Source organism: Sorex araneus, chromosome 1 (genome assembly GCF_027595985.1).
Source record: "Sorex araneus isolate mSorAra2 chromosome 1, mSorAra2.pri, whole genome shotgun sequence".
NCBI lineage: Eukaryota > Metazoa > Chordata > Mammalia > Eulipotyphla > Soricidae > Sorex > Sorex araneus.
In genome coordinates, this window is record NC_073302.1 from 389,658,579 (window position 1) to 389,680,844 (window position 22,266).

Genomic DNA, 22,266 nt, shown 5'->3' on the forward strand with positions numbered 1-22,266 from the left:
TTTAATTATTAATTGCTACAACATATACTAGCTTAAAATTTGGTGGTTTAAGCAATTAACAGGATTCCTATGTTGCAGAAGACACAGCAGGGACCACACTCCTTGGCTCCATGTGAGTCTGTGAGCTGGTAATTTTCTTCTATCCCCACAGCCAGGATGACCTTTTAAGGCTCAGGTTCAGCACTTAGCTAAAAGGACTGTGCAAATGGCATTGGTGGGGTCCATGATTATGGCCTAACTTCTCAGTGTCTTCCAAATTCTCAATTCTTTTCCACATCATGCAGTGAGACTTCTCCATATGGCCTCTCCACATGGCATCTCCAAAACAACTATTAATGTGAAAATAGCTGGTCAGGATGTTCAAGAAAGCAGGAACGGATGCCCTCAAGACCTCCTTAAGCATCAGTCCCACCACTTGCACAAGGCTACTTCTACCATGTTGACTTATTGGTTGCAAATCCCGCCTAGATGAAAGAACAGGGGGATGCCACTCAAGGGTATGAGAATCTGGAGACAGGGTTTATTTAGGGTCACCAATGCAACAATTACCACACTTGGTGATTTCATTCAATTCCTTCATCAAGTACTATCTATAACCAGAGTTCCCAAATCTCTATCTTATGTTTCTCTCCTAAAATGCAGTTTTCTGCCCCACTGTTTTGTGAAATCCCCACTTGCAGCTATCTTATGTTTACCACATTTAAGACTGAGTTGTCATTTTAGTAATGTCCCACCCACCCCCCCCAAAAAAAAACAAAAACAGAATTGCATCTCTCCACTTTGCTCTTCTTGTAGTTTATCTCATGTCTCCTTATAGCAGCTTTTTTTTTTTTTAGTCGCTCAGCCAAAATCCTTCAGGTCATCCTTGTATCTAAAATTCCATACTAGAGGCTAAAGAGATGGTGTGGGGGTAAAGAGCTAACCCTGCATATAGCACTGTGTAAGATCCTAGGGGCACCCCCAGGGATCACACTGGATCACACTAGCCAGAAACAGTCCCTGGGCACCAGAAGGTGTGGCTCCAACCCAACGCCCATCAAAATAAATTAAATAATAAAATTCCCCAACAAAGTCAATCAGCTCACTGACTTCTCACTATAACCTGTGTTGGGAAACAGTTTCTCCCCCAAGGTACCCGGACACGTTGCGAACCGGGTCCAGGAAGATATGGGGCAAAGAATGACGGTACATGGAGAAACACCCTCCGGGAGCAGCTGATGACTGTTCACTTTAATGCCAAATACACACATTGTATAGAGGGTCTCAGCCTTATAGGAAGGTCCAATCACGTAAAATTTTGTATTATTGGCCTATGACCTTTCCTACTCTGCTTTGCCCCGGTTCAATCCCACTCAAGGCTAGGTGCTGCTAAGGATACAGGACAGTTTCTATGTCTTGGGCTCATGTGACAGAGGTCGAGTGAGCTCAAGGCGGGACACCTGGTGCTGACACCCTGCCCTTGCCAACTTTGCCCAGATACTCCCTTTCGTGCAGCCTCGCTTTAGGACCGCTTTGCAAGGTCGGGTCTTATCTGCTCCAGTGTCCATAGAGATGCTCCACACACCCATACTACTGTCATCACTTCATGGATCTATAAATACAACAGCTTCCTTCCTCACCTGTCCTCTTTCAGAAATAGACTACCTTCAGTCTATTCTTTAGAAACCAAGTAAAAGTAGAAACCAAATAAAGGTAAATTGGATCAGTCTGGTTTTTATGTTTATGAATCAATTGTGGCTTCTCATCTATACGAGTAAAAAGCCAAAAGCTCATTAAAACAAGCACAAAGTCTCACACAATCTGAAACACAGTGAATTCTGGGATCTTCAATTTTGCCCTTACAGCTGCCATCCTTGCTTACTCCATGTAAGACACGGCCTGCTGCTCCTCATAGGAGCCTCTATCTAGGATATTTTTGCCTTGAATAGACGAGAAGATTCTTCTTTACCTCTTTCATATTTTTACCTAAGTACCTCTCATTTTTGCCTTCCTTAAAAAAACCCACTTAAATTTGTATGCACACGCACATATATATTTTGTCTTATAGGAAATCAGGAAAAAATGCCCAATTGGCCCAGGATAATATAATCTGAAAACCAGAATATTGCTAGGAAGCTACAGTTTTGGAGAACAGATGTGGTATAAAATCATGCAAATGTAGATATCAAAATGTAAGAGGCAGAAAAATGAAACAATTAAGTAAATTGTATGACAGAGTGTAATGACAGAATATAGTTTCTAGCTGCCAGTTCTACCTCAGCCCATCCTTTCTGACCCTGAAGAGGATCCACAGCAGCAGGTCTGCAGGGTGGAATGAAGGAAGGATCTCCAGCCACAGAAGCCTTGGCTCCCTTCCTGTGGTTTTGGCTGTCATGATTTAGGCTTTTTTCTTTTTACATTTGGAATACAAGATTTTGTATTATATAATGTTGCACACTTGAAAGATTTCACTATTTTACAGCATAGTAAAAGAAATAAAAATGATTGCTCCAGTGACTATCATGATTAGTTATATGCTTTTTGCTAATCTCCTTATACAGTTATTAAATGTGCAATGAAAAGTGCTACTGAACTTTATTTTTTATATTTATTTTATTTCCTTATTTATTACAGTTATTGTCAACAGTTACAATAGCTCTAGCATTTATGATTTTGACATGTAAAGTGAGTACATGTTCGCCACCATCAACAGGACCACAGCCCTCCACTGCTGTGCTGATGTCATTTCTAGTCTGAACTTTATTTTGCTCTCATGAAATTGAAAATAGAACAGAGTAACTGGTAACATGTATTTCCATAACCATGTTTGCTATTAATATTCTTATTTAAACTTCAGAAATTTGGTTTTGATATTTTAGTACCATGCTAAGAAGAATATTGTGGCACTTATCTTCGGCAAAAAGTTCAAAATAAATTACTTAACTTTATGTTTAAGTAGAAACAAAAATCTGTTAACACTTTTGCAAAACTACATTCTGGAGTCAAAAACTCTGGCTATTTCAATACATTTCTTTAAAACTGCATAACTATGAAAAAAATGACAGTCAAAAGAATAATTAAAACATCTTTATGAAGCCAGATACCTTTTAAGTAAATTGAGCCACTCCTTGGTAAAAGTTGCCCCTTGCATCTGACAGCAATTGCAGAAGGTTATAGTCAAAATGGCACACAGCCCAGGGAGGTACATGCTACTGTGGCATAGACATATGGGCAACCTAGGCAGCAAAAGTCCCAGTGTCCCCAATCTTCCAGCTTGCAGTTCACTATAGACTTTTATCCACACATTTTTAAAGTATCTAAAAATCTACATTACAGATCACTGCAGGGGCTCTCCACAGTACTTAAGAGACAGCCAAGCTAACAATATCCTATTAGCTACTGAATCACAAAATAAATCTGCAAAGTCATTTCCATGTCACTAGCCTTTCATCACTTATCTCATTATTCTGCCCTCAGTGGGCTTTTATGTAACCTGAGGCATTATCTGTAGAAATAATATGAAACAGCGTAAGAGTTATCTTATAAAATAAAAAGCATAAATATATTGATACTATACATAATTGTTAGTTTCACCTGTGAGCGAGGGATTACTGAGACATAAGTAGGTATCTCAAAAGTCCATGCATGTGTTGGAATATTGATGCAATAAATCATCATGAACGACTTTATAAAAATAAAATTAAATTAAAAAATAATAAAATTGGGGCCGGAGTGATAGCACAGCGGGTAGGGCGTTTGCCTTGCGCGCGGCCGACCCGGGTTCGATCCCCGGCATCCCATATGGTCCCCCAAGAACTGCTAGGAGTAATTCCTGAGTGCAAAAGCCAGGAGTACCCCTGAGCATCGCTGGGTGTGACCCAAAAAGCAAAAATAATAATAATAATAATAAAATTATATTTTTAAAGCCCACAGACACTTATTTAATTATAAAGTCCAAATTTTAATTTGGACTTTAAAATTTTTTTTTTAATTTTCCAAAGCAAACTCCAATCACTTCTGTCCAAAGGAAAATAACAGTGCCTAATGAATCTTAAACTATTAATGATACTGAAGTTTTAGTGGAAATAGAGTATATTTTCAATGAAGACTAAAATGCTCAAAATAAAAGGAACTATTACCCAGAACCTCAAAAACAACATTTTTAAGTTTTTTATTTTGTTCCATAGCCATGCTCAGGGACCACTCCTAGTTCTGTGTTCAGAGGTCTATCATGTGGTGTTGGGAGTCAAACCTGAGCTTTCCGCAAGCAAAGCATGCACTGAGCCCATTAAGCCATCACATCAGGATCCAAACCAACGTTTAAAAATTTAACTTTGATGTTAGCAATACCACCATTAAGTTTAGGAAGTTGTCCAATTAAACTGCTTGGTATTTGGTTTTAGGGCTTCCTAAATAGCAAAGTTCTGTTCCTGTGTCTATGGAGATATATATCTTTGTCTTTATTTAAAAAGATCCTGGCAGAGGTGGGGAAAGAATAATAGTACAACAGGTAGGATGTTAAATTTTCAACCCCTGGCATCTCATAAGGTCTCCTAAGCCCCTTTGAGTCATCCCTGAGCACAGAGCCAGGAGTAAGCCTAAATATCACTGAATGAGCCCTCCCCCACAACCCCCCACCCCTCAAGAAGAAAAAAAGGATCCTAGGGGTTGGGAGTTGCTCAAGGGTAAGACATCAACTTGCATGCAACTGATCCCAGCTGGATCCCTGGTAATCTTTTAGTCCTCCAAACACCACCAGGAATGATCCCTGTAATAGTCTCGTGTACTCTCTCCAGAAGGAAGAGAGAAAGGAAGAGAGAAAGGAAGAGAGAAAGAAAGAAAGAGAGAAAGAAAGAGAGAAAGATTCCAATGAATACTATAATGTACAAGTTTGTTTAACAGAAAAGTAGTACATTTTATAATTTAAATTAATTGCAAATAGCTGGGTTTTGAAACATTTTTATTAATTAAAAAATAAAGCAGTTTCACAGTATTCAGCATTAAACTATATTCAGGAATTTACATGTAGAATAGGGAAGACTTGTGAAAAGAAAGAAGATAAAGTTCCCTTTCTCTCCTCTCTCAAAAGGCTCAATATTAGTAAATTTATAGAAGTTGATGGGAAATATAACACTGTATCACGGATTCAGAGTAAGACGAGTCTGGGTCTGCTTTACATGCCGCAGTATCTAGGAAGAGTACTTAATCTCCCTAATCCTCAGGTTTTCCCAGTTAAAGTGCTAAGAGTCCAATAAGGCTGTTGAGAATATCAAAAGAGATTATGGGTGCCCAGGGACAGTTCAGTGGCAAAAGCATTTGCTTGGCATGTATGAAGCTTAGAGTTCAACCACCAGAGCCACCCACAGGCACTCTGTGCTGACAGCTCTGTTGTCTTATGACCTGAGCACTGAAACGGAGTGTGTGTTCCCCAGTACACAACCAGATATGTGTGACCTCCACAAGTAAAGAGCAAGCACAATGACTAAGAGTGAGAACACCACAAACAAGCATATGTATAGGAATATGTCATACTAGTCATAAAAACAACTCTTATGTGCCATGTATATGTCACACAGTCACAGTAACAATTTCAAAAGAAAAGGAGAGTCAATAATACTTAGTGTAAAATCCCCAGCATAATGCCCAGCACCTGGGGGTATGGTGTTGCCAGCAGGTCAACCTGTCCCTGTGGGGCGAGTGCATCAGCAGCCTGATGGTGCCTTCAGGCTTCCGGGTATTCCAAAATTGCCACCGTGCCTTTGGCTAGACCCCAACAACTTGGGGCCAAGTTTACCAAAAGTTAGGTATGTGGGAGCCACACCCACAACTACCTCTGGCTCAGCTCTACAAGAAGCTCATTTATTCGCCTTATTTCACTATCACTGTCACTGTTATCCCATTGTTCATCGATTTGCTTGAGCAGGCACCAGTAACGTCTCCATCGTGAGACTTGGTGTTACTGTTTTTGACAAATCGAATACGCCAAGGGTAGCTTGCCAATCTCGAAAGAGATCAAAAGTCACACACACTCGGGGCCAGTGCAGCGCAGGGCATATACCAATAGTTTATTTCTCTTCAAAAGATAGAAACAAGGGCCATGATCCAGAGACACACAAAAGAATCTCTGAACTGAGCAGCTCGCTGCAGAGATGCCTCTGGACTTTAAACCAGGCTGACTTCACCAAGGTGTCTCAGACAGGGGCAGGCGTCATCCCTCCACCTGCTTCCGAAAAACCCTGGCGGCCGCCACTTCCAGAACCCAATGAGAAGTGCAGGGATGAGGGTTCAGTGAGGGCAAACTCCAGGTCTCAAGGAGTAGGGGATAGGCTGGTCCTTCTCATCCCTACTCCTCCACATGGGACCTAGAGGCCACACCCACAAACTGCCCCCAGCTTCTACTTAAGCTCCTTAACAGCCATGATCCAGAGACATACAAAAGAATCTCCAAACCGAGCAGTTTGCTGCAGAGATTTCTCCAGACCCTAATTATCTAAAATTTTAGAATTCCAGGAGCACATGGCCACTCTTGTCGCTGCACAACAACTTATGCTATTCATAAAAAACAATACAAAAGAGAGTATGGGGAAGATTGTCTGCTATAAAGGCAGTGGGAGGGGTGGGACGGGCAGGTGGATACTGGGGACCTTGGAGGTGAAAGATGTGCACTGGTGGAGGGTTGGGTCATCGATAATTGCATGACTGAAACTCAAATAAGAAAGTTTTATAACAATCCCATGGTGATTAAAATAATAATAACAATAATAAAAATAATAATAATAATAATGCCAGGCATCAAAAACAATGCCAAATAGTTCTAAGATTTTAGTACTGTAGTCATCATTTCCTTCAAAGTTTTGGAAAGCTCCCTCTCCGATGCCTTGATCTTTATCTGGAGCTCACAGCCCTCCTGTTTTCTAATTGAAGTCCCTCGTTTACATCTGCTCTAATTCCCAAGACAGGTCACCTTTCCAATGCAATGAAATGCACAGTAGTGGTGAAGGGAAAGGAGATAAAATTATTTTTGCTAGGTACTCTTGAGGAAGGGAATTTGATTAAAATAATCTATTAAAGTTTGTGAGAATCTTGATTTTTCTACTGAGATATTAGTGTATATGCAGTCAGTAATAAAAAGTTTAAAAAAGTAAACCTTTAGGAAATCAATCTCATACTAATTGATGGTCACATGACTGACCTAAAGCTGAAAGTGCTTTAGGTCTCTACTCAATTGACCTATAGTTAGAAGAGCCTATTTATTCCCTATCCTAGAAAAGAAGATTTTCTTTTAGTTACATTCCCCATACCTTTTTATTTTAAAATAAACAATGTTATTTGGGTGACCAGTATTGGTATTAATGCTTTTGGAATTGAAAGGGTTAACTCAGTTCACTTTTAGTCCATCTCCTTCCCCTCCACTCCCCACCAAGCCCACTTTCTATAGTCAGGAGTTCTTCTGTTCCACCTTTACTCCCAATTCTGCTTTTAGGTGAAATATTTTACTTAAACAAAAACCAAACCAGTTTTAACAACAAAACACATTTCACCAAGGAGAATAAAGACAGGAGATTAAAAGGGCAAAAAGAAAAAGGCATTAAAAAAATAGAGGGTGAGGGGTGGGGAGTAGGGGGAGGGAACCTGGTGGGAAATGTACACTGGTGGAGGGATGGGTGTACTGTATGACTGAAATCCAATCATGAACAGCTTTGTAAGGGTCTATCTCACAGTGATTCAATAAAAAATAGTTTAAAATAAAGGGAAGGATAAAGTCAAACTAACACTGAGAAAGTAAGAAAACAGAATTAAAGTACAGTTTTGAAAAAGAGTCAAAGCAGCACAACCATAAGACAATAATGACACAAATTTGCTTCATTCACTACAAGAGATCAGGTAAAAATACATTCTTAACTCCAGGAAAGGAGCTAGGAATAAAATGTTCCTTGTTGAGTAACCCACATGTCCACAGTTATTAGGTGGCTAATTTATGAGGCCTTGGGATGTCACCATAAGAGTTGGAACCGGGGGAGCTGTAGTATAGCAGGTAAGGTGCTTGCCTTATGTGCCTGCAACCCCATATGGTTCCCTGAGTTCCAGTAGGAATGACACCTCAGCACAGAGCCAGAGGTGAGCTAAGAGCTCTGCTGAGTGCTCCCCTCCCTGCCCTGCCAAAATGAATTGGGACCAGGAAAAATTCCACTCACACAAAGAGTGATTATTATGTTTGGAGGTCAAACTTGCCAAATATGTAGCTCAGTAAGAAAGAACTTGGGTTTGACCCCTGTAGCTCACAATTTTTTAAAAAAAATACCTACATACACACACATATATATTTAAATAGACTTAATCAACTAGTAAATATTGCAGCATAGAGAATTTCTTTCCCTATTATGACTTTATTCTACATATATAAAATCAGAAAATGATATCTTATGGAAGATGCACATTTTTAACTTCACAACGACATTTACTTTTCTTTTTGTTAGTAAATCCATCAGTGTTATTGATTTTAAAGAAAAATTACTTTTAAGTTAGTTTAATTATTCAATTGAAGGAGAAGAGGGGAGAAAGTAGGCTTTTGAAACATTTCCATGAAGCATTACAAGTCAGTCAAGTACACAAAGAAAACTCTAGGTTGAATTGAAGTATCATCATGGAAATATGAAACTAAAATTCCAATTCTAAATCAGCTGAATACATTATTGACTACAAAATTGTAGATTCAACAAAAGAAATAATATTTGCATTGATGTGTGAATCTGCATCCATTCTTGGTAGCATGTAATATATGCAACTGTTCAGCTTTAGCTGTCCTTGTAGTCACATTACCATATTATTCAAATGTATCTATCATTTATATGTAAATAGACAGGATGAATGGCTTCTTCATAAGACAACAATTTTCAAATGACAAACAGACACAGGCAGACATTAGCAGGCACAAAATTGATGCAAATATTCATCCTATTATATATTTTAAGGAAAATGGAAACTATTTAAAATTTTTTTAAAAAGTAGTATAGTAATTACAAAATGAGATCTTAATACAGTCACAATACCAACAGCTATTCTTCTCAATAAAAAGCTCCCCCAATGTCACTTGTATCTTATAAATTACAGGTTCTCAGATCCATCTGTGAAAATTGGGATGTTAATTATTATGGTTACATTTCATGACTCCACAGTTAAATGCTGTAGTGGTGCTACACAAATACCATATGTTTTTCTTAGGGAAACGAAGAAAGATTAATTATGAGTTCAAGTCCAAGTCTTCTAGCAGAATTACTCTCAACACAATAAGATCATTATATTGTGTGCTATGCAAATTGGAAGCTTTAATTAATAGCCAAACTACCAACTGAGGGGAAAATCCATGAAGTCTAAATTGTAAGTATCAGGTTTCACTCCACAGATACCCTCATAAGGATGCTTTTGAGAAACCAAGTTGCAAATACAGAGAAAATAAAAATATTTTGTGTGTATATTCAAAATTTCTTTGGCACAGTGATTCCCATCATGTTATTTAATTCTATTTGATAAACAAACAAAAGTACACTGTATCCTATTACCAAATAGGTTACAAACCGATGATACATGTGGTAAGAATTCAACTTAAAATTTTCCTGGTATTCTCTTATAACACGTCTTTCAAAATTATGTAAAGATATATATCCTGTGTTAACTACCTCAGCAAACTGCACACTAAGAATAAAACTCAATGAGAATTGTCTACAAATGTTATCAATATTTACAAGAGCTGAATTCTTTATTTGACTCACCACATATTCAAACACCAGTGTCAGTGTCTCCTTGGTATGGATGATGTCATGAAGCAGCACTATGTTAGCATGTTTGAGTCCTTTTAATAAAGAAGCTGCAAAATAAAGTAAACAAAGAGATTATTTTCCTCACTGAAAACAAGATGATTTGTTTTATTATCATTTTGGCAAGTTGTTAGTTTAAACCTTTATTTTAACATTTTTCAAGACAGTAACAAGTTAGGTTGGAAAACAGAGGAACACAATTTTCATGGAGATGATCCTTCAACTATTTCATCTGTTATTTATTAGTCCCTGTTAGATTCAATTTTGTCCAGAGAACAGGTTATTTTCACATTTCAATTTCAACTTAGCTTTTTAATTTATTTTGTGTTGCCAAGAACTTAACCCACGGCCTCACTCAAGTAACACAACTGCTCTAGTGCTAAGCTACATCCCCAGGTTATTTTAAGAGGTTAAGGCTTTTTTAGGAAAGGGCTCATCTTAGTAGATGTGTTAAATATGAAATTTGTATTCTGCTGATGTTGCATTCATTTTAATTGATCCTATTGGATGATGATGATGAGACATGGTTTATCTTCAGAATGGTAGTTCTGTCATCAAACAATTCAAGAAGCATTCATATTTCCAACTATAATTGAAGACAATTGAATTCCTCATTTAAATTCTGCTAGTTTGGGCTTTGTATATTTTGCAACTCTGGGGTTTATTACAAATGCATTTGGTTAGTTTTTTTTAATAAACTGCTCCTTTATCAATATATAACTTTTATTTTTCTCTAGTCAGTTTTGTTTGATGTTAATATACCTATTCTAACTTGCTTTTCATTAGCATGTATATGCTCTATCTATAGATGTTTTACTATTTTGGGGACATACCTGACATTGCTCAGGGACTCCCTCCAGCTCTTATCACTTACACTGTTTCCACATTTCTCAAAGTAATGTCTTCATACCCATCAATTAACCACTGCATTTACCCTTTGACTTCAATAAAATTAAAATTGTGTCAGCATTCATCTTGAAAAATTTTTTCCTGATGATGTCTAATATTATAGAGAAATAAAACATGTCATTTATAAAATATAGTTTTACCACCTACCTGAAGACTCCAAGATGTCTCAACAATGACAGATTTTAGATTTATAAATACATTTATATGCATACTTAAGATACACTGTCAGTTAAAGAATTACTAACATCTATATCTGAACCACGCTCTCTTTCTTTTGATATTAACATAAATAATTCATTCTTACTTGGAAAAGAATCATGGCTAATTTCAAAGATTATGGCCAACACAAGGTACTGAAAGGCAGAAAATTGTGTATGGCATCTACCAACATCAGCTTAAGTGACAGACAAGACTAACATGCAGGCTGCCAATGAAACAGCCACTGGTCCCAGCAAGGTGCCAAATTCCTGCCATAATCATGCAAGTTTCTCGCCAGGGCTGCCAAATTAATCCAGTGATTAACATCTACAGGCCCAAGAGCCAGAATGTCTTCCTTTTCAAGAAAAACACTGTCAAAATAATTCTACATGTAAGCCTAATAATATCACAAATATACCACGTTATTTCCTCATTACTTACACACAAAACAATTCCTGTAATGTTAGTGTTAATTATTCCAGCATGCTTAGTTATCCTCAATTTTTGGTTGTTGTTTCTTATTTGGGGTGACACCTGGCAGTGCTCAGGGTTTACTGCAAGCTTTGTACTCATGGATCGATCATTCCTTAGCGGGCTCAGAGTGGGGTGCCAGAAACCAAACCCAAGTTAGCTGTGTACAAGCAAGTTTCTTGCCCATAGAACTATCTCTTTGGCCCCTCTCCTCAAATTTTAAGTGAACATATGGTAATTTCAACTCACTTTACCATTGACATATGAAAAATTACAAGTTAAATTGACATAGAAAACTTGTAGTCAGAGGAATACTTCAGAGAGCTAGAAGCAGGCTTTGCAAGCCAGAGGCTCACTGGGAGTAATCCCAGATATCAAGCATGAACACCACTGGATGTGACCTCAAAAATAATTTTGTAACTAAGGTTGACAATGAATATTTTAACAATATTTGTTAAGTTATGAACAATAATAATTGTGTTGAAATAATGCAAAAATAGAGAAACAATCCGCCTCATAAAGGTAATTGTGCCTCTAGATAGAAATAAAGTCCCAGGATAGAAACATAATCTGTTAGCAGGATCCAAATATCCACAATTCAGTCATATTCCCATCTCCTAATTTGAGTATGAACATTTTAGGCTTCCAATCTGACTTGGTCGAGGTTTTATTTAAAACATTTTATCTAAACCAAAGTCTCATAATGCTTAAAATAAAATGTGGGTTAATAGAGAAATCCAAAATTGGTTTCCAATCTAGTGGGGTTTTTGTGGAGGTCATACAGTGGAGCTTAGAACTCAGGGGTCACTGCCAGAGGTGACAGTGCCAGGGACAAACTAAGGGTTCAGGAAAGCAAAGCATGCACTCAAGTCCTTTGGGCTCCCTTTTAGTAATTAATTTCAAAAGCAGTGTTAATCAAGAAAGAAAATCAAAACCATTCCTTAATATTCCTAATAATTTTCCAAGTCATTTTTTGACATCCTACTAGAAAAGAAAAAATCATAAATAAATAAAACCCATCCAGGTCATTCTATTTCTCTTTAGAAAGAAAGAACACATTCACATTTTTCCTCTCCTTTTTTATGTGATCTATTTCACCTGGATGTGATGTCCAGCTGACTTTTCTAGAAGATAAAAATAACTTTCTATTAAATAAAGGAGTTTACCATAGCTCAAGCTATGACCTCAGTGGACATAAGCTTTTGCTTCAAATCTACAGACAATGAGATCTAAGGCTGTCAACATGGGTTTTATTTTACAATTATTTTCAACAAGAAGTTTAATTTCACTTACTAGTAAGTAGAATACCTGAATATATCCAAGGCTAGTATTTCGAAGGGAATGTCTTAGGAGTGAGAGACATAAAAGTCATATAGAGAAAAGAGACGATCGCATCTGGGACACAGACTGGTCCAGATAGAGAAAGAAACAAATGTGTGCCCTGAGAGCTGAAGATATAAAACCTAATTGGAATACACAGGTAGAAAAATGGTAAATCTTGTGACCTATCCCATTTAGACTCTTCTCTTTATTTATTTATTTATTTATTTATTTATTTATTTATTTATTTATTTATTTTTTGCTTTTAGGGTCACACCCAGCGATGCTCAGGGGTTACTTCTGGCTTTGCACTCAGGAATTACTCCTGGTGGTGCTTGGGGGACCATATGGGATGCCGGGGATCGAACCCGGGTCGGCCTCGTGCAAGGCAAATGCCCTACCCGCTGTGCTATCGCTCCGGCCCCCTAGACTCTTCTCTTTAATGATAAACACACATACATATAACCTAAACTAATAAATGATAAAAGCAAGATAATCTGGTGAAGAGGGGAAGTGCTATCTCTAACTCAATTTTGCTTTGGATACTTAGATACACACAAATATACAAAGAGAACTATGTAATAGGGAAATGAGGTAAGAGTTAACTCGAAATATAAGCTTAGTACAAACATAGTGTCATATAAACTTAATTTCGCTGAAATCACACCCCTGATTTAGGGATGTGTATTCTGTTCACCAGATGTCATTCAAGTGTGCAAAGATAATTATAAATATCAATTATCTTTAATTAAACATTATAAATATCAAGTAAGTGGTTTAAAATTCGTCAAAAACTTTACTGTTTTTATTTGCTTTTTAGATGAATTGTTTACTTGGCAATGGACAGAAATTCAATCCCATTACATATTCCTCTTTATTTGCTCACTTACTCAACTCCCCATCATTAGAGACATGATATGTGGCATGAGAATTATAGCCTCAGCCATTCCCCTTGCCATCAATACCTGTTTATTCACTACTTGGTAACTGGCAAACAGCAGTGAGATGGGGGCTATTTCCACACTGAAGCCCCAGTAACCACACGGAATGGCTACTAAATCACTTTAAAGAATAAAATCCTCTAGCAATACAGATTGACCATATAAAGCCACCAATATTTGACATTGTAACTTACAGCAACTTTGTGTGGTTCAGCTTAACCGTATTCATGTGGCTCACCAAGAAAAACTTACAAATGCAGAGTTACTTTGACCACTATTAACATTCAAGCCATTAACCTGACACAAATAACCAGAATTAAAGAAACAAAAGGGTAAAAAGGGGAATAATTTGTTCAACAAAACATGGTTATAGATGAAGGAAAAAAAGAATTTATTTTGGGGGTTGGAGCAATAGCACAGCAGGTAGGGCGTTTGCCTTACATGCGGCCGACCCGAGTTCAACTCCCAGCATCCCATATGGTCCCCTGAGCACCGCCAGGGGTAATTCCTGAGTGCAGAGCCAGGAGTAAACCCTGTGCATCGCCGGGTGTGATCCAAAAAGCAAAAAAAAAAAAAAATATTTTATATGTGTCTCCCATCTCATTTCTCATTTAAACCATTTACATAGTCATTAACAAAATAGAAAGGATATGTATGGAAAAGTTCTTCATTGCAAACTGATTGGTTATAAAGAACTAGAAGAACTCTACAAAAAAACATAGACGGAGGCCAAGGAGATCATTCAAATGGCAGAGCACATGCTTAGCAGGTGGAAGGCCTTGAGTTCAATCCTCAGGCACCTCATGAGCCCACAGGCACTGAGAGGTAAGGCCCTGAACTGAACAGCACTATCAGTGATGGCCCTATTTTTAAAAATATATGTGAAAGACACACATATGTTTAACTGCACTATTATTATGCAAATACTATGACATAATGAGTCTTACAGCAATCCGACTCTCCAACACTAATTCCTCTTCCCTAGGATATGGTAGACATTTCATGAATTTCAGAATACTTCCTTTCTTCACCTGGTACAACACTGAGCCTGAATCAGTTTCTAGTTTGTTCTTACATCACATGCTAATCTAAATTGTTGGGACTATACCTTGTCTAACCAGATACTTCCTTGCATTTAAATTAATTTACTCCCTGAAAAAGATTGTTAGTTTTAACATCCCTGGTTATTCCCAGTTAAGTCAGCAAAATGACCCACAAACTAACTCTCTCCGTCCATGTCTGAGGTGATGTGATTTCTATTTGGCACCGCAAAGATCCACCTTCCACATGCACGCAGTATGTCAATACCAGGTATGTTGTACTTCACAAATGCAAACAACCTTGCTAGTAACTTCTGCAAAACCAAGAAACAAAGTAGCGGTAGTTATGTTCCAAGCACATCTTTATGCTGAGAGAAAGAGAGAGAGAGAGACAAAATTTATGGGATGAAGGATACAAGATGACTTAACATAAGAGCTGGTTTTTAACTGTATTTTTGAACTTGCTTTATATATATATATATATATATATATATATATATATATATATATATATATGCATATTTGGTTTTTGACAGGCAGAGAGTCTCTTGCCCGCATGCCTGGCTGTCTTCCCCGGTGCCCCTCGGAGGGGATGGGCTCCAGCTTCCCTCCCCACCCCAAGCAGAGCTTGCGGTGGCTGAAGACCACTGGAACCTAGCTGCAGCCATGCTGGAGGCTCCTCTCTACACGTTTGGACAGGCCTCATGCATGAAGGTACCGGCACAGGAACCCAGGTGTGTGTAATCCCATCAACGGTCAACATCCAGAGACTTAAAAGCAAGCTCTCAGAAGCGATATCTTTGGCCTACTTCTCCCTCTAGGAGAAACTGGCAATCTTCTGAGAGTTTCCTGCCCCCATGGGACAGCCTTGCAAACTCCCCATGGTGTATTCATATGCAAAATCCAGTAACAAACTGGATCTCATTCCCCTGACCCTGAAGAGCCCCCAGTGCAACATCGTTAGGAGGGCCAAGTCGAAATAGACTCCTAAGATCTCAGTGAAAGGATGAAATGAGATGTTACTGAGCCCGCCCGAGAAATCGGTGATTAACGGGATATTGTGATTGTGATTGTGTGTGATTTGGTTTTTAGGCTATACCCAGGGATGCTCAGGTCTTGCTCACGTCTTTGTGATCAGAGAACAGAGAACACTCCCGGCAGTCATGGGAGCCACATGGGTGCAAGGGATCAGCAACGTGCAAGGCAAATGCCCTACCCAAAATACACTATATAGATTTAAGGCTGCTGAATAGCTTTCTTTATTTGAAGAATCTTGTTTTACACTTTAACACACATGGGATACATGTACAGTTAATAAGAATATTATATACAATTTAAAAGACTTGTGATTTGGCAACAAACCCCTGCTTCAGAATAAATACTTACTGGGTAGGATGCTTGCCCTACCCTGCAGCTGACCCAGGTCCAATTTGCAGCATCCCATATGGTCCCCAGAGTCTTTCTGGAGTGATTTCTAAGTGCTTTCAAGAGTGATTTCAAGAGTAACCCTTGAGCATCACCAGGTGTGGCCCAAAACACAATAAATATATAAATAAACCAAGATTCTTTTTTTCTTAAAAAAAAAAAAAAGAAGAAGAAGCAGCACTTAATATCTTCTGCTTGCCTCTCCACCCCTCCAGGGGAGATTAATCTCCTGGCTGATATCTTCAGGTCCTTATTGGAACTAGAGGCAGATTCCCTTCTCTCAGGCTAAATCCTAGCAGCCTGCATGCCAAACCTCTACCATATATATTGACAGGCTCCGCTCCACATCTCCTGAAGCTCAAGGCTGTGTACACAGCTGCAACAGCTCTACTTATCAAATTTCATATGCTTACTGTTACACTTCCTATCATTGGGAAGACAGGCGGGGAAGAAGAGCAAAACCCAGCCCAATCCCTGAGTCTCCCGGGAGCGAACACAAAGATTCACCTCCAGCACAGCAGGAGTACGGAAAATCCAATGGGAGAGATGCTTAGAAACCCACCAAGGTCAAGGAGTAAAACAGTAAGATGGAAGGCTTCACCACAGCAAATAGCTCTGTAAATCCTTGGAAAATGACTTTGGTGATACCATGGTAAGGATATTTAGTGAGCTCAAAAAAACAATGGCACAAGTAGTCAGCAAAGCCCAAGAAAGTCAGAAGGCCAGCAAAAGAAAACTACAATCAGAAATGAATAGTAGATGATACAGACAACTCAAAAGAGTACCTGGCCATTTGAATAACAGCAGTGCAAAGAAAAAGAGCATGGAGCTCCAAAAAAGAGGAAACTTTTAGAAAACAACAGAAGATTGAAAAAGTCCAAAAAGAAATGAAAAGAACACCACACAGCTATGGGATGAGTTCAAGAGGAAAAATGTAACAGTGTTTGAAATCCCTGAAGAACATGAAGGCAAATTTGGTAAGGAACTATTTAAAAATCATAGATAAGAACTTTCTAGAGTTGAGGAATAAAGGCAACAAATACAACAAGAGGGGCAAGGGTTCCCAGGGAAAATAGACTCGACTAGAAAAACTCCAAGACACCCTGTGCTCAGAATGACAAAAACCGAAGACAGAATAATAGCAGTATTAAGATTAAAAAAAATTGTGGGGTACTTACATATAAAGGAAAGACCATAAGATCCAAGAAAGATAAATCAAATGAGACTCAGAGCCAAAAGAGAGTGAACGAATATAACACAAACATTCAATGAAATGAACACCTTACCAAGAATACTCTCTCTAGCTAGATTATCATTCAGATTTGAAGAAATGATATATAGCTTCATGGACAGGCAGCAACTTAGGGAATTTAGAGCCCTGAGTACAGTTTTGCAAGAAGTATTAAAGGAGTTTCTTCAAAAGACAGGACCTGCATATGGCACTGAGTGTGGTACTCAATCATGGCATTTAATGTTGACCACTAATAGATTAAGAAAGGTATGTTTACTCCTAGCTTGCCGAGGGATTTTATACATTTACAATAATAATGTTTCATTTATATCGAATGAAATATAATGTGTCTGATCAGGTGAGGGCTTTTTATATCCATAGAGATTTTTATTACTATATCTTATCTATTAATGCAAACACTAAGAGTATCTACAATGAAATATTTCCTAATATAAAGTCAATGTTCCATTTCTTGGGATAAAACTTCTTTTATACTTTTATATGCATAGTCAGATTTTCCCCTTAAAATTTTATTAATTCTCTTCATTTTTACTACAATTGAACATTTGTAGAATTTACCTATTTCTTTCAAACTTTAAAGCATATCAGCAAAGACTTATTCATAAAATTATTTTAATTTATATATTTTAAAAAGAAAGATACCACGTTTTTTTGAAAGAAAAAAAACCCTAAACATTGATATCATGAAAACTATGTTTAACAATGCCAAGTCAACCTCCTCTCTTTTACAAAAAACAAAGTGCAAGTTTAAAGTTAGAAAATATTTTCTTTTCCATGGTGACAAGTGTCTACAGTATGCCCAACCAGGTCAAAATGACACTCAAGTTAGGAGCACTGTCAGGTGCATCCAAGCAGCTGGACAATTCTACAGACACAAGATACTCCTCAACATCAAAGCAGACTGTTGATGTCACCACAGCTACAAGCCCATGCTTATGGAGATGCATTTCTCCAAACGCAAAGCAGACTCATGCACCTGACATCAGTGCAAACTCATTAGGTCCCATTTCAAACCCACCAAGTCCAGAGCAGTGATGACAGGAAGAATCATCTAACGCAATTTTTTTAACATTAGATGCTAACCACTAGGTAAAGAAAAAACACAGGCAAAAATTGTGCATATAAAGCCTATGTTTTAAATGTTTTATGCAGCTTTCTATTCAATGCTTATGTATCCTAAAATTTAAAAATTGCTAATAATAGTTTTTATAAAAAGGAACAGTATACCATGTTTATGTGTGTTTGTGCACTTATATTTCTTTCCAATGCTCCACAAGCAAATCAAGAAAACAGCAAGTAAGCCTTTAATGACTCCTTCTCCCTTCCCTCCCCTCTTTTCCTTCCAATTTTTTTCCTTCCCCACCATGCCCCACCCACCTTGCTCACGTATGAGGGCTGTATAGGTTGATTCTAAAATATAAAAAGTTGGCTTAGAAGACAGAGAAAATTCTTTAGTCTGAAAATGTGATGGTATTTTGATGTGCATAGTTTTATTTTTTTTAGCTAAAATCAAAACCCCCAAGTGACATCTGATAATTTTCACATAACTAAAATGTTGATAAGATCAAGACTAAAAGATCTTTCAATCCTAAAATGATTTCTAAAATCTATGGAAGAGTAAGGATTTATGTAAGATGCTTGTAGTAAGCACTACATCAAAAACAGCACTGTGGTGAACACATACAATTGGCAAGTCTGAGCACACTCTAGAAATAGTCTGATGTCTACTGGTCCAGCCTTTAGGCAAAACAATATGGACATTGCTCAAAAAAACTGGATATTGAGCTTCCATCTGACCCAGCAATACTGGGCTTGAGTATATACTCTAGTGACCCAAAAACACAACGCAGAAAAGCTATGTGTACTTCTATGTTCACTGCAGCACTATTCACAATAGTCAGAATTTAGAAACAAGCTAAGTGCCCAAGAACAGATGAGTAGATAGTGAAACTATGATGCATCTACACAATTAAACACTACACAGCTGTTAGAAAAAAGTGAAGTCATGAAATTTGCTTATACATGGTGAACATGAAGAGCATCATGCTGAGTGAAATGAGTCAGAGGGAGAGGGTTAAACATACAATGATTGCACTCACTTGCAGGATGGAAAAAAAAACAGTATGTGCATGACACCCAAACACAGTAGAAACAAAGGACAGGAGAACTAGTTCATGGTAAGAAGCTTACCACAAACAGGCAGGGGGAGTGCAGTGAGGACAGAGAAGAAACCACTCTGACAATGATAGTTGGAAATGATCACTCTGAACAAGAACTGAGTGCTGAAAGGAAGTAAAGTGATATGCATGATACCCTTTCAGTAGCAGTATTGAAAACCGCAGTATCTAAAAGAAAAATACGAGAGAGAAAGAGAAGGAAAGTATCTGTCCTAGAAGCAGGCTGCAGGGGTGGTTGGTGGGGGTCCAGGCAAGAGGCAAGCTGGGGACACTGGTGGCAGGAAATATGAACTGGTGAAGGGATGGGTATTGGAACACTTCATGACTGAAATTCAATCATGAACAAGTTTGTAAATGTATCTCACACTGATTCAATAAAAAATAAAATAAAAAACAATTTGAGCAAGAAAAAGTGAAGTGAAAGACTATAGAAAAAAATGAGTATGACTTTTAGTTGTGGTTCTTAACCTTGAAAACCCACTGAACTGAAATTTCAGATATATCACTACTTCATGTGACTAAATAACAAAGCCAACGCTAAAAAAATTTCAGCGGCAGAATTTAGTGAAGAGAGATCATTCTCAAAACTCTGTGTTTCTCACAGTATGAATTAACCTTCAGGCAGTCACATCAGCTTCAGTCCCATGTCCCCAGAAGGAAGGCTGGTATGCTGTCCCTAGGCCTGGAACTCACTAACATGGTCTCCAACAATTTACAAGCCTGCTGGAAGCCCACGCTCATCTCAGCCCTGAGTGAGCAAACCTTGAATACACTGAATCCCAGTGCACCCCTCTTCCCCCAGGGCCTGCTCCCTCTTGGTGTGCAGGGATGCTCAACTTCTAATGACATATGGTTAAGTCCCCTCCACAATATGCAAATGTTTGAGAGGTTTACAAGATAGTTCACCTAAAGGAAAACGAAAAAGATGCAGTCAAGGATTGCCTTCCAAGCAGGTGGCAGGAACAGGCAAATCTCTCTTTAAACATTCCTATTTCTCTCAACTCACATAACTTCTAGCAACTGCTTTAAAAAAATATATTGAATCATCATGAGATAGTTACAAGCTTTCATGTTTGGGTTACAATCACATAATGATCAAACACCCATCCCTCCACCAGTGCACATTCCACCCCCCCCCCCCGCCAATATCCCCGGTATAACCCCCCTTTCTGACCTGCCCCCTGCCTCCATGGTAGAAAATATGCCTCATACTCTCTCTCTACTTTTGGGCATTATGGCTTGCAACACAGACACTGAGAAGTCATCGTGTTTGGTCCATTATCTACTTTTGGCACGCATCTCCCATCCCATTATTCCAGCCATCATTTCCTTAGTGATCCCTTCTCTATTTCATCAGAAACTGTTTTTGAGGGAAACTTCAATATCTGAACATACACAGAAGCAACATAGGGAAATAATATAACAGGCCAGAAGAATACTACAGACATTATGGCTCTGTAGTATGCAACTGACCCTTGCATGCAATTGACCCCATTTTGATGGTATTACATGATACTGGAGCATCACCAGGAGTGGCCCCTCAGCATAGAGCCAGGAGTATTGAGCACCAACGGGTCTGGCCAACCCAAACCCCCAAATAAAACACAAGTATATACCTAAAGACATAAAGGAGAGAGCATCATTTCAATTGCTCACTATTCAAATGTCTCGAATAGTAAAAATAAAACTGCTTATGTGAAGCTACAAGGGCAAAATATTATTTAATTAGTTTGGGAAAAAATCCCTCCCAACCTAAGAAAATAAAGATTTTCTAAATTTCCCAACCCTAGAGAAGACACACTCAATACAGAAGCAAGGACAACTTTTTAAATACATGGTAGAGCCTCAATTTTTGATTTATATTTATTTTAAAACTTAGAGCCAGAGAAATAGTACAAGGGTTATGGAACTTGCCTTGCACAAAATCAACCCAAGTCTGACCTCCAGTGTCATATATAGCCCCTGAGTATTGCCTGGAGTGAACCTGAGCACAGAGCCAGGAATAAGTTCTGAGCAAACTGGGTGTGATTTCAACAACAACAACAAAAGAAACAGAACAAAAAAGCAAAGAGATTAGACTAGCAATTAGGGAACTTGCTTGATTATTTAGGGGCCAACCACTCAACATTGTCAGGGGACTCCAGGGATGGAAACAGGAGGAGCCACATTCAAGGCAAGTTCCTTAACTCCTGTACAATCTCTCCAGCTCCAAAGTCCTAATTTTTACAGTGCTAGATTTAATGCAAAATACTTTGTGATTGTTTAAATCATCTACTGTCCACTGTGATAGATCTATGGATTTCACAAAAAGACAAGGGAGGGAAGGTTCTTGAAATCTTCAGTATGGTGTTGGTACTGGAATTATGTGCAGTCAAAATCAAATTAAACTAAATTAATAGAATAAAATACACTTTCTTTACCAAAAACCAATACACTTTCTGTGGGGATGGATGACAAATATCAGTATGCTCCTATGCATTTATCTGAAGAATATGAAAATACAAATCTGAAAGAACATTTTCACTATACCTATGTTCACAAAAGCATTGTTCACAAACAGCCAAAACATAAACAGATTGAATAAAAGGCTATAATGTATATATAAATATATATGCATAATCATACATACTATTCAATGACACCTATTTTCTATTAAAAAGATGTTTTTAAACCCTTAGAAATTTTAAAAATAAAATACATGTTGTACAGTATATATTTTATGTTTTTTAATTATCAGTG

The 22,266-nt window shown here is 38.0% G+C and overlaps 1 protein-coding gene across 4 annotated transcripts in view; it reads right to left on the reverse strand.

Moving 5' to 3' along the window:
• The window catches only part of CDK14 (cyclin dependent kinase 14), a 685,298-nt gene that overhangs the window by 367,536 nt on the left and 295,496 nt on the right, over positions 1-22,266 (reverse strand). For all 4 annotated transcript variants that reach the window (XM_012935646.2, XM_055125412.1, XM_055125542.1 and 1 more), the window contains one exon: positions 9,750-9,844. In XM_012935646.2, coding sequence (XP_012791100.1) covers positions 9,750-9,844 — 95 coding nt within the window. The remainder of the gene's footprint in view (positions 1-9,749; positions 9,845-22,266) is intronic.